Below are 13,307 nucleotides of genomic sequence, written 5' to 3'. Positions count from 1 at the left end.
GATTCTTGGTAGAACATATGTATGCCAACGGGTGATAAATCGCACAAAAATTCAGAGGCACGTCATGTCAGTGAAATTCCTAGGCAATCTGGTGGTCTGGGGCATGTCAAGATATCTCCTATAAAACAAAAGACAAGTTGCTGAACCTTATACTGCCCCCTGCAAAGAAAGAGGCAAAATGTTTGATGGGGTTCTGGATTTTCGAGGCAACATATATCCCACTGGGCTGTGCTATTCTACCCATTTACTGAGAAACCTGGAAGACTGAACATTTCGAGTGAGGCCTACAGCAACATAAGACCACAGAGCAAGCTGCCCTGGAAGTGGCAGTTGGCAGTTGGCAGTGACAATGGCGAAAAAGTTGCTGTGTAGACAAGCTCCAACAGGAAAGTTGCAGGACAGTTACAGACCCTTAGGGTTTTAGGTTAATTCATACTTTCTTCTGCCAATAACTATTCTCCATTTAAAAACAGCTCCTGGGGGCACCTGGGTGGCTCAGTCGTTAAGCGGCTGCCTTGGGCTCAGGTCATGATCCCAGGGTCCTGGGATCAAGCCCCCCATCGGGCTCCCTGCTCAGAGGGAAGCCTGCTTCTCCCTCTCCCATGCCCACTCCCCCTGCTTGTGTTCCCTCTCTCCTGTGTCTCTCTCTGTCAAATAAATAAAATCTTTAAAAAAAAATAAAAAAATAAAAACAGCTCCTGGCTCCCAACTGGACATGGTGGAGACTGGAGGCCTGACTGTGGACACCAAGTGACCCATGCCACCAGAACTGGATATTATCTGATCCCGCTAATCATAAAATTGGACATGCATGGTAGCATTCTATCATTAAATGGCATATATGAAATCAGGTCTGAGCAAGTCCAGAAGGCACAGGGAAATTGCATGAGCAGGTGGTTCAAATTCCCATGGTACCTCCTCTTATTGCTTCACTGCTTCTCCCTCAAGTTGGGGGAGAAAACACAGACACGATTTCCAAGTGAGTCTGCGTGGTATGTAAGCACCAGCCACAAGTGGACAACTGCTGCATTAAAGCCACACTCAGGGTGTCTCTACGAGACATCGATGAAGGGATAAAGCTCTTAGAGCATCAGGGTAGAACTTCGGGTTATATCGGCTGTCCATTCTGCGTGGAAGGAGGGATGGCGATCAGTGACGAACAAGTTTGCTGGCTGGTCAGAAACCCGAAAATGACAAGACTGGGAGATTGGCGGTGAGGTCTAAGGGAGAAATATATGGATGGACTTCTTGAAATGGGCACAGGTGGTGAAGCTATTTCTGACCCACACAAATGCCCTGCGAGAGCATCCATTATGAAGAAAGCTGTCAATAATCAGGCGGATGAGACCCGTTCTGTAGATGTCAACTTCTTTTCCCAGCTACCTTGGTTCTTGCTCAATGGGCCCACATAGAGTGGCCATGGTGGCAGGGATGGGGGCTATTCATAGTAAGGTAGGCAGAATAATGACATCCCAAAGATGTTCTAATTCTTGGAATCTGTGAATACATTTTATATGGCAAAGGTGAATTAAGGTAGCAGATAGAATTAAGGTTGCTGAACAGCTGATTGTAAAACTAGGGAGAGTATCCTGCATTATCTGGATGGGCCCAATGTAATCACAAGGGTCTTTAAATGTGGAAGGAGGAGGTAGTCTGTGTCAGGGTGGTATAATGTGGGAAAGGATTGGCCATGACCAATTTTGAAGATGGAAGGAGGGCACCTGCTAAGGAATGCAGGTAGCCTCTAGAAGCAAGAACAATAGATTCTCCTCTAGAGACTTCAGAAAGGAATGCAGCTTTGCTGACACCTTGGTTTCAGCCCAGTAAGGCTTATGTCAAGCTTCTGACTTCCAGAACTGTAAGATAATAAATTTGTGTTGTTTGAAGTTATTAAATGTGTGGTAATTTATTACAGCAGCTATAGAAAACTAATGCACATAGGCTCAACATATTTCCCTCACCTAATCTGATGGGCAATTGGCACTGCTGAGCACCCTGGCTGCCCACAGCAAAGACCAAGCTGAGTTTCCTATGTGGCACCATTCCCTGGGTCAATGGTTCTCAAAGTGTAAACTAGGAACCCCTGGGGGTTCCCCAATAGTCTTTTAGGAGTTCTGTGAGGTCAAATCTACCTTCATATTACTACTAAGGCATTCTTTGTCTATTTCATTGTCATTCTTTCATGAGTGTATATAGGAATTTTCCAGAGGGCTGACATACATACAACAGACTAAATGCTGAAGCAGATTTGAGAATCTAGCTGTCTTGCATTGAGCCAAATATCTTTCAAGATTGGCAAAAATGTTGAGTAAGGCTGCTCTCTTCACAGTTGTTTTGAAAGTTATTTTTCATTCAAAACTTTACATTTGTATTAACATGTAATAGATATATTCATTTTAAATGACTATTTTAAAGCTTAATTTCTTGGGGACACCTGGGTGGCTCAGTCAGTTAAGCATCTGCCTTTGGCTCAGGTCACGATCCCAGGGTCCTGGGACCGAATCCTGCATTGGGCTCCTTGCTCAGCGGGGAGCCTGCTTCTCTCTCTGCCTGCCACTCCCCTTGCTTACATGCTCTCTGACAAATAAATTTTAAAAAATCTTTAAAGCTTAATTTCTCATCCAGCAAAATAAATATAACCACCACAAAGGCCCTTTATAATTTTTAAGAGTACAATTTTTCAATAATTTTTAAGAATGTGAAGGATTTCTGAGACCAAAACCTTGAGAACCACTGTTCTAGGGGGACCATCTACCTACCCATTGGTGGGTCGATTACACTAACCCCTTCTTTTATGAAGGGAAAAGTTACTTACTAGCTCATGGTAATAAACATATATTTCTGATACGCACTTCCCTTCCCTGCCTGCAAGGCTTCAGCCAGCACCATCGTCTCTGGACTTTCCAGAATGCCTTATTCATCACTATGCTATCCCACACATTGCCTAATTTCATTCTATGGTGAGGGGCATACAGCAATGATCTTAATGCATTGGACTTACAATGTGCCCTGTCGCTCAGAAGCAGTTGAATGGATAGAATAGTGTTACAGCACCAGCTGGGAGATACTACTGTGCAATGTGAGGTGGACGGGCAGGATGCAGTCCATGCTTTAAATCAGTGGTCAATATCTGGTTCCACCTCTCATAGCCAGAACACAGAGGCCCAGGGACCAAGTGGTAGGGATGGGAGTGGCTCTGCTCAATATTATTCCGAATAACTTCCTGGGGGAATTTTTGCTTTCCATCCTCTCGACTTTGTGTTCAGTGGGCCTGGAGGAATACTTCCTCCAGGGAACACATATGTGCTTCCTTTAAATTGGAAGTAGAGTCTTCCCTTGGGTCATTTTGAGCTCTGTATGTTACTTAACCTAAAGTCAGAGAGGGGGTCAACTGTACCAGATAGTGTGATTAATCTAGATTACTAGAAGGAAAATGGGGGATGGGCAGGAAGGCAACATCTGGAATCCAGAAGATTTACTGGGTGCCTCTTGGATCTCCCATGTCCAATAATGACCGTCAACGGGAAACTTGGCAACCCAACGAACCTAAGACCAAGAAGAAAACCTGAATTGCACAGGAATAAAGGCTTAGGACAACCCACCAGGTAAAGAGCCCAACCAGCCAGAGAGCTGGCAGCTGGTAAGAGGGGCATAGAAGGGGGTGGAAGGAGGATGCCATCGAGTGCTGAACTAAGCATTGTGACCAGCTGCAGAAGGGGTTCCTTGGTGGGTTTCTGTTGTTTTCTGCACCCCACCCCTCATCTTACTGAAAGAGCCTGGTGATGACATTTTAAGTTAAAGGGTATGACTGAAGCACGACAAGAATATGGTGTCTGACAAGGAGGTGGTGGCTGATGAGACTGGTTTTCCTGTTGGGGATGAGCTTTCCTTCCATTTTAAAAAAAATTGAGCTGAGGGCGCCTGGGTGGCTCAGTTGGTTAAGCGACTGCCTTCAGCTCAGGTCATGATCCTGGAGTCCCGGGATCGAGTCCCGCATCGGGCTCCCTGCTCGGCAGGGAGTCTGCTTCTCCCTCTGACCCTCCTCCCTCTCATGCTCTCTGTCTCTCATTCTCTCTCTCAAAATAAATAAATTAAAAAAATCTTTAAAAAAAAAAATTGAGCTGAAAGGCACATAACCTAAAATGAGCTATGTTGAAGTGAACCATCCAGAGCACTTTGTACCTTCACAATGTTGTGCACCCATCACCACAAACTATTTTCAAAACTTTTCATCACCCCAAGCAGAAATTCTGGAATCATTAAGCAATAGGGACATGAGTTTTTCATCTGAAGGATGGGTGGATGGTGTAGGGGCAAAAGGAACAGCCCTGCTCAGATATCCTGTCCCCTAAATCCACTCTCCCCTTGCTCCATTTACTGCAAGGCTGACCTCTGTGGGCCAAACTCAGTGAAGTCATTCGGAGGCCTTCCTTTCTGGCTTTCAGATGGGTTTGGCCAAGGGGAGGCACCAGTAGGGCAGCTCCCTTCCTCTTGCTCTTCAGGTGGAGGGGTTATAACAGCTTCACTGTGGTGTGAGCCCCCTGGGCCCCATGCCTGCTAGGTTCCCTTCACCCTGCCCACACCTCTGTAAAGAATCCTTTAGTTGAAGGCTCTTCCATATTGCTTTGAATGTACCATCTTTTCTTGTTGGGGCACTGGTTGATACAGGAATGGATGCTATGGTCCTTCCTGACAGGCCTTTTGGCACTGACCACTCCAGACTCCCGGTCTGAGCAAAAGAGACGCTTTCCCTGGGCAGCCCAGGTTCCAGGGGTGCCCGGGATGTGTGCCAAGGCCCCACTGCCCTCTGGTGGTCAGCTCCTGGAAATGCACCTCAGGGATCCAACCTCCACTGAACTGAGCCCACTGGACCCGGCACTGTGCTGACCCTTACACACCTGAGCACTTTCATCCACGCTTTACAGGTGACAGAACCTTCCCGTTGCCCTTCCTATAAACCAAAATCTAACTGAGGACCGCTAGGTCCTATCTTTGCCTCCCTTCCTGTCACCCTCTGACCCAGCCAAACGGGCCTTTTCTCAGATCCTAGGGTCTTTGCCAGGGCAGCTCCTGATTAGAACATTCAGGAACTCCCTGACACCTTCTTCACCTGGTAACCTCAGCTCATTCTCTAGTCCTTTCCTAAGATGACTCAGGACAGTCCTCCTTGTCCCCCCCCACCCCCACCCCCCCATCGCCAGGCTGCCTCCCTGAGAGGCTGAAGGCACCCGAGGGCAGGGAGCGCCCTGCGCTGCTCACTGCTCTATCTGGTGCCTGGCACACAGTAAGGACCACGCCCGCAGCTGATGGGGATTCGGTGTTTCTTGTGCCAGCCACTGAGCTAGGTACCCCCAGGCCACCCTCCTTCCCGAAGTCCTGGTCCCTAGGAAGCAGCCCTCAACTCTATAAAAACTCACACTGCTTTATTAGAATATGAAAAAGATCCGGTTTCTTCCGTGTGGGCGGCAGAACCACAGCAGCTGTGGCGGCTTTGAACCTGGTTGTCCACGTCACCCTTGCGTGGTGAACTCCTGCCCAAAACAGCACTTGCATGGAGAGGAGAGGGACAGAGGGGCACCCACTGCCCAGTCGGCTGGGAAGAGGGACACTCTGACTATTGCACAATCCTGGGGAAGGACAGACACCAACGGGCCTGGGCCTGGCCATGGTGGCAGTGGGGGCAGGAGTGTGTGCCTGGGAGCAAAGGCCTCTGGGGGCCCAGGACTCTGCCCACCCACCAGTCCTGGTGGGGTGGGAGATGCTCGGAGAGGCCTTCTCCCCTAAGGACTGGGCTCCACAGCAAGCTGGGTGCAGTGCATGTAAGAGGTCCAGGGGCCAAGGGGGTGGAGAGGGATGAGAGAAAGAACAGGCCAGCAGGAACTGGAGGTCAGGCCCAAGAGCATAGAAGGTGCTGGGGAGCCCAGCATCAGCGAGTTAGAGAATCATGAATTGGAGTGGAAGAGGTCACTTCTAAAATCATAGCCTTGGGGCCACAGTTAAGAGCCCAGAGGACCAACCTGGGGGAGTGTTGGGCAGACAGGCACAGACGAGGAGGGGTAATTCTCTGGAGTAGGAGGGCTAGAGCTCTGGTAAGCCAGGGGTTTTCAAAATGTTTTAAAAACAGGAATGCCCTCTGTGCAAATTGAATGGAGTGTGAGCAAACAAAACAGATAAAAAGGCAGCACTTTCTGGAGCCCCTGACAGTCCCACCCCTGACAGTCGCCCCTGGAGGGTCCAGTGGTCCCCACTGGAGCAGTCTGGAAAGCGAAGTCACATCACTGTCCAAAGCGCCCCAGCTCCAGTCGGAGAAGCTCAGAGACACCCTCAGCCTGCAGCTCTGAGTAACACAGGTCAGGGGGGCTGGCCAGGGTGACAGAGTTGGCAGGAAGAGGGTGGGCCTGCCGGGTGTCACTGATCCCTACCCCAGTCAGATACCTGGTCCCCCAGTCTTTCCGCTGTTAATGTAGGGCCCGGCCTAGGCCAAGAAAGGTCTTGGCTCCTTCCCTTTCCAGGTGGGACCAAGGCTGAGCCAGAGGCTTTTTGGTTAGGAACTAAGATTGGTCTGAATGAGGTTGATGGAGTAGGGACTAGGCCTCTGAGGGCTGGGAATCTCAAGGCCCTCGGCCGGGTTTGGGAGAGAGCCTGAATCGGGAAGGGGCAGGATCTGCCTCACAGCCCAACAGTTCTGCCAAATGGATTGGGAAGGCAGTTCTGCTGGGAGGGAGGGTGCTTCCCAGGAGGCAGGGGGAAGCCGTGCTGCAGTGGGGGCTGTGGGCCCAGCTGCCATGCGGTCAGGGGAGGGGCAGGGCCAATCCAGGTCAGGAAGGACAAAGGGAGCCCCCAGCTCCCCCAGCAGCCCCTGCTCTGGTGGGAGAGTCTGTGGTGGGACGGGCACTGCCCACTGACCCCAGCGCTACGGCCCCTTGGGGATGAAAGGCTCTCCCTCCCCAGGCTCGGGGTGGGGACCTGGGTCACTGAGGCAGCGCTGTATCCTCTGGGAGCTGGGGCTGTCACTGGGCACAGGGGTGAAGACATCATCTGTTCCTGGGGAAGAGAGCTCCTTGGTCCGCATCACAATGCCCCCATCGTCATCCTCGTCCTCCTCCGCCACCCTGGCTGGGTCCCGGTTCAGCCCCAAGACCTTGCCCTTCAGCTCCTCATTCACCAGGTCCACAGACTCGGGCGACTGCGGGGAGGCTGGGTCGATGGTGATAACCGGCAAGTCGGCCTTCGGCTCATAGGCCAGCGGGTCTGGGGACCAAGAGCAAAGGCACAAGCTGGCTTCTGCCCCCGAGCCCTGCCCGGCGTGTGCCAGCAATTCCCAGAGAGGCTTCCTGTGAGCGTGGTAGTGCTGCCATGTTTCAGGATTACTCCACGTGGGCTGGATGAGCCCTCATCAGCAGTTTCTCTTCCCCTCACACTGCGGTCCCAAAGGCAGGACTGCATTCCTCTCGGACCAGGGGCTCCCACAGGTGACCTTCCCCAGACCAAGAATTAGAGCCCCCTCCTGAGTCACCATCTGCCCCCAGGGCCCAGGCCTGGGAGAAGGCCTGCTACTGTCTCCCCCACATGCTGGATATCCCAATGGTGCAGACCCTTCTTGCCTCCCTGCCAGGCACCAAAGCCCTTCACAGGCCTCCCCGTAAGCCCCACATGGAGCACCTCTGTCCCTGGGGAGGACAGCAGGGCCATGCTTCTGCCCCCTTGGGGGAAGCCCCAACTCCACCTGATGTAGAAGGAGCTCATGGCTTGGGAGGAGGTCAGAGGGAGAAGCCTGTCCTCCCCAGTGGCTCCCTGAGGCCCCTTCCTGTTGGGAGTCTCATCCTCAGGAGACAGTGGTACTGAGTGTTCAGCCTCCAGGCCCCTCTCCGGGCACCCTGTGCCCCGCCTTACCTGAGCCGATGCGGGCCCTCGACATGGTAGGTGAGTCCAGCTTGTGGGCCGGCACCGTCAGGTAGTTGTTGATCTGACAAAGACAGGACAGATGGGGGTGAGCACGGGCAGCCCCTCGGGATGGCGCCCAAGGCTGGTGGCCACGCCCTCCTTCGGCGTGTTCGGGACCGCGCCCCTCTGGTGGTTCCTCATTAGGCTCGTCGTCTGCCTCTGTCAGTGCCAGCACTGAGGCCCCAGCTCAGGAGTTCCTGAAGGCTCAGCCCAGCCTCCGTCAAGCTCCAGACCCATAAAGTCAGCTCAGGAGTGGACACCTGGACCCCAAATGGCCCCCAGGTATCTCGATGCAATAGGCTGAAACTGAACCCAGATTCTTATCTTCCCTCAAGACCTTGTTCCATCCTTGGCATCCCCTACTGAACCACCACTCCCAACAGCCCAGAGCAGAAGGCTAGAGAATGACCTCTTTCCTCTTCCCGCAGCCCCACCTCAAATAGGTGACCAAGTCTTGCTACTCCCACTTCCTAAATGTCCCTCGAATGTACCCACTCCTTTCCACCCCCACTCTCCGCCACCACACTAATCCAGGCCACCCCCCCCCACCCTTTCCCATGTCAGCCCCTTTCTCAGACCGCTTCGTGGTTCTCCATGCCCTTAGAATAAAGCCCAAAGCCTGACACCATTAACAAGCTTTCTGGAAAGCTGAGCCCTCTCAGTTTCTACCGAGGGCCATGTTCTGTGACTGGGAACATAACCTGGGCCTTCCTCTGCCCACACTCCCTTCATCCTGGCCCTGTTCCTAAGCTTACCCTGACTGCCCCCCCCCCCCCCCATTCAGAGTGCTCTGGGCCCCTTGCACTTCCTGTCCTGCCTGGGCCACTGCATGAGCAGCTCTGCAAGGGAGGGACTGGGCCGACTCTCTGCTGGATCCACAGAGGCTACTCTGTTGTGCAGCAGTTAGAAACCGCTCACAAAAACGTTCCCGAGCAAACGATCGCATGCACACATGCCTTGCTTTGTGATGTGTGGCAGGTGCCTTTCCCCTGGGCTTTAGTTTTTTCGCTGGGAGACGAGGGGGTTAGAGCACGTGGATAGACTCAGATGCCTGAGGATGTGGTGAGCAGGCATTGGCCTCTTTGTTGCCCTGAGTGGGGAGGAGGCGGAGGAGGACGGAGGACAGGACGCAGCTTTCTGGAACCTGCCCTGGGGCTCAGTCTTGCAAACAAGCGGAGGCCAAAACAGCCACAGTGGCTCTCTCGCCAAAGGGGCCTGGTGGCAGGGGCACGGGGGCAGGGAGAACCCAGACTCCCCGGGAAGGGCAGGAGCCGGCTCCAGTCCCAGACCCACCTTCTGCTCCAGTTGCCGGGCCTTCTGTCTGCGGAGCAGCATCTGGTTCCAGGCCTCCTCGTAGGGGTCTGCCACCAGTGTGTGCCTGTTGTAGGACCGCAGCTGTCGGGGGAACAGCTGTCAGGCCCCGGAAGCAGGGCCGGGGGCCCACTGGGATGCCTGGCGGGGGGCAGGGTGGCTCTGCGCACAGGTGGGGCAAGGGTGAGCCAGGGCTGGAGCAGGGGGCCTCCTCTGCTGTAGGGGCACCGGGCACGAAGCAGCCCCTCACCCGCTGCCTGGTCTTCTGCAAGTTGTTCCTCAGGATTTTGCGGATCTCCTCCTCCTTGTCCTTGGACAGTGCTGGCAGGATGCGCTCGGCAGGCAGGGACTTGGGGTGGATGTTCCTGGACAACAGGGCACAGGTTAGGTCCCCAACAAAACTGTGACCCTGGGAAGTGACCCCAGGGATGGCCTGGGGGGGCAGTCCTCTGTGGCCCCGCAGCTCTCTCCCCTACCCTGCTCAGACAACAGATGGGCCTGCCCCCAGCCCTCCCCCTTGGTGCCGGTGGCCTGCCAGGCTGGTGGGAGGGGTCGGAAGCTGTCGCCAGCGGCACTCACTGCATGGAGACAGTGGAGACAGCAGAAGGGATCTTGCCCATGCCACCGCTCTCCACCAGCTCAATTGCCTGCTTCATCTCCATCTTGTGGTAGAAGGCGATGAGCTGGGGCTCCTTGGAGCGCTCCCCCGCTATCAGACACTTCTTCACGTATTTCTTGTTAAACCGGTTGAGCCTGGCGGGAGGAGGAGGAAGATGCATGGAACCAGCTCCTCAGGGTGGGGAGATGCCCAGGCCCAGGGAGACCCTCACCTGCCCCCACCCCCCACCTGCCCACCAGGCTTGCCACCTACTTGTCCTTCCAGTGGTGGTGGCCGTAATGGCCACAGATGTCCTCGATGCCTGTCAGAAGGTGGTCCAGGAACTGAAATGGGCCCAGGGCCAGGTCAAGCCTCACTGCTGGGCTCCTTCCCTACCGAGACTTCTGAATGGGCCCCCGCCTTCCCCCCAGTGCAGCGCTGCTCAGCCCAGACTTGCAGTTTCAGGAGCAGCCAGGAGGTGGCACCAACATCTCACTCATCCTGAACCCGTGGCACCTCAAACCCCCTGCCGCGGCCGGGCTGAGCCCCCTTCCCTGAATCCACCTGTGCCCAATGCCTGGGATTGGTTCCTACTAGAGGTAGAGATGGCATGACACCCCCTCCTAGGGCTCCTGGTTGCCCACACCACACCTGCCTACGAGCACCATCTGGTGACCTCAAGGGGCTGAAGGCCCACCCGGCACTGGGATAAGGGAGGAGGGGGCCGAGTGAAGCAATGGATGTGAGGCCTAGCTGCTCCCCAGCTCCCTGAGCCTTCTCCTGCAACCAAGGGCCAAGGCCCAGTTTCCAGTACCTGTGTGTGGATCTCCTCGTTGATAGAGCGCTTGGTTTCTTGCTTTTTCTTCACAGCCAACAGGTCTACCAGGGGCCGAATGGTCATGCCCTGGGGGGCAGGTGGGCATCAGGCACTCTAGGTCTGCTACCCTGGCAGGGAGACCACGGAGCCTCCCCCCTCCCCCGCACCCCTCAGAGCCCCTGAAGCTGGGATGCCCTCTGCTCTGAGGTCCCCACTCTCCCAACCTCCATGTCAGCCCTTGTACAAAGGCAGGTCCTTAAGGCCTGCTTCTTTCTGAAGATACAGCCCCTCCAGCTGAATGACACACACCAGTCACCTAGCCTGGGCGAGGGGTCAGAGGCCCTGGGTTCTAATGTGGGCTCCTCCACAAATGTGCTTTGCAACCCCAGAGAAGTCAGGCCTGGCTGATAGGGAAAACCACTTCACAGGACTGCAACCGCCCAGCCTAGTAACAGCAGTAACAGCTAGTTTCATTGCATGCGTGCCCTGTGCCAGAGCCAGGGGTGATGTACTAGGTATTAGCTCTTGAATGCCCACACTGACCCTGAGAGGTAGGTTCTTCCACTGTCTCCATCTCACAGATGAGAGATTATGTAACTTTCTAAGGTCTTACAGAAGTAGTAGTAAAGCTGGATTCAAACCCAGGCAAGGAGGCCCCTCCCTCAATGCTGACTTCACTGAAAATGGGCTTGGTAAGCCATTCGTGTATACAACTGCCAAGTCAAGGTGATAAAATATTTTTGATGATGGGAACAGGGCAAAAGGGCAAAAGAGGCAGCCCCCTATCCTTAGAAGGGACAGAAGGTCAGTCTGGCCCCAGGAGGATGCCTCCACATGTTTTTCTTCTGAGAAGGCAATGCTGTTTCCCATCTAAAGCTTTGCCAAGATTTGCGCCTAGGAGAGACAGAAGGAATAGAGAAATGGAGGCCTGGACAGATTGTTTCTCACTTGCCCAAAGTCACAGGTCAGGTAAGGTGGAGCACTGACACCATCCAGGCTGGGTTTCCCTGGGGATTCTGAGGGGTGTGGGGGACTCTCTGCTAAGCCAGGGTCATTTAAATGCACAGAGATCACTGACCAGCAGCTGGAAGGACTCCGGGATCATCTAGGCCGGTGCCCTCACTTCGCAGATGGGGAACAGAGACCCAGAAACGGGAGGAGGGTCTTTCCCAAGGTCACACAAGAGCAGCAGAGCGTGGGCTGACTCCAGACCTCCTACTGCCCAGTTCAGCAACCTTTCCAGCTTCCCCCTCCTTTTGTGCTATTATTCCCCTTTCACAGGCATAGAAACTGAGATCCTAAGACATTAAATCATTTCCCTGAAGCCCGGTACTTAGCACCACGGGCCTGCTGACTGCGCCCACTTCTCTCAACGCTGTCTGGATTTCTAAGTTAGGCAGCGTTCTGACTGGTCGCTCGTTATCACAACTTCCCTTTCACAATTAAGGAAACTGAGGACCAGAAAGGGGGAGAGGCTTGCCCAAGACTGCATAGCCAGTTATCGCTGGACTAGAACCCATGGCCCCCTCGCGGGTTGTGCGCTTCCTCTTTCCATTGGCAGAGTCAGGGTCCCCAGGCAGGGCTACTCCGCCCTGTCCAGCACCTGCACAAAGACAGTGAAGAAGATGACCGTGATGATGGCAGTGAGGAACAGGTCACACATGGGGAAGTGCTTCTTGTCCAGGAGGTAGCCCAGGGAGAAGGCGATGGCCCCTCGCAGGCCCCCATAAGCGATGATGAACTGGTCCTTGGGGGTCAGCTTCACGATTCGGAACTTGTTGATGAACCAGGTCAGGCCCAGCACCCCTGCCAGGAAGGGCAAGAAGAGCGTCAAGCTGTCCCCAGCCCCTTCTGGCTTCTGCACCCGCAACCGCTCTGCCTGGAGGCAGCCCCGCTACTGCGCCTGCCCAGCGAACTCATTTCCTGGGTCCCTCAGCCAAGAGCTGGGGGGATCCTTCAGGGACTCTCCCAACCTGCATGTGCTCTAGAGACATCACAGAGGCCTCCAGTGGCTGGAAGTCAGAAGGGGGCTGGAAGAAGTGCTGAAACAAGACTGGCCACAAGTGGATATCCATCCATTATAATGGGTCCATGCAATCTACTTTTCCACATGCTTCAAATTTTCCATAATAAAAAGGTTTTTTTTAAAGGCAGAGACCGGGATTCAACCTCAACCCAAAGAACCAGAATCTCTGGAGGATGAGGCTCAGGACTAAAGGGATTTTCTTTTTTTTTTTTTTAAAGATTTTATTTACTTATTCATGAGAAACAGAGGCAGAGGCAGAGGCAGAAGGAGAAGCAGGCTCCCCGCAGAACAGGGAGCCCGATGCGGGGCTCGATCTCAGGACCCTGGGATCATGACCTGAGCCGAAGGCAGACGCTTAATAAGTGAGCCACCCAGGCGCCCCAGGACTAAAGGGATTTTCAAACGCTGTACCAAGTAGAGGTGATAGCCAGCCAGGCTCAGGGACCACAGACTCACTCCCGGAGAGGAGGTGAGATCCAGAGGGGTAAGTGACACAGTCGCTGAGGTGAGGTATGTCTGGAAAGCATAAGCAGAACCCAAGAACCCGAGGCCTGGTCCCTGTGTGTGGCCCGGGGCCAGCAGCATAGACGGGTCTGCAAGTGCTCAAGTCA

The 13,307-nt window shown here is 54.1% G+C and overlaps 1 protein-coding gene across 1 annotated transcript in view; it reads right to left on the bottom strand.

Annotated features, from left to right (window-relative positions):
• Positions 1 to 5,406: 5,406 nt before the first annotated feature.
• The window catches only part of SLC9A1 (solute carrier family 9 member A1), a 50,225-nt gene continuing 42,324 nt past the window's right edge, over positions 5,407 to 13,307 (bottom strand). The window contains exons 5-12 of the mRNA XM_035019385.1: positions 12,274 to 12,476; positions 10,668 to 10,757; positions 10,127 to 10,197; positions 9,835 to 10,008; positions 9,506 to 9,620; positions 9,238 to 9,339; positions 7,894 to 7,966; positions 5,407 to 7,251 (exon numbers count right to left, since the gene is read on the bottom strand). Coding sequence (XP_034875276.1) covers positions 6,914 to 7,251; positions 7,894 to 7,966; positions 9,238 to 9,339; positions 9,506 to 9,620; positions 9,835 to 10,008; positions 10,127 to 10,197; positions 10,668 to 10,757; positions 12,274 to 12,476 — 1,166 coding nt within the window. The 3' untranslated portion in view covers positions 5,407 to 6,913. The remainder of the gene's footprint in view (positions 7,252 to 7,893; positions 7,967 to 9,237; positions 9,340 to 9,505; positions 9,621 to 9,834; positions 10,009 to 10,126; positions 10,198 to 10,667; positions 10,758 to 12,273; positions 12,477 to 13,307) is intronic.

The sequence above is a fragment of the Mirounga leonina genome, unplaced genomic scaffold (genome assembly GCF_011800145.1).
Source record: "Mirounga leonina isolate KUSES-001 unplaced genomic scaffold, KU_Mleo_1.0 Mir_173, whole genome shotgun sequence".
Classification (NCBI taxonomy): Eukaryota; Metazoa; Chordata; class Mammalia; order Carnivora; family Phocidae; genus Mirounga; species Mirounga leonina.
The sequence above is the reverse complement of the archived record's forward strand: the minus strand, read 5'-3'. Positions and strand labels throughout refer to the sequence as shown.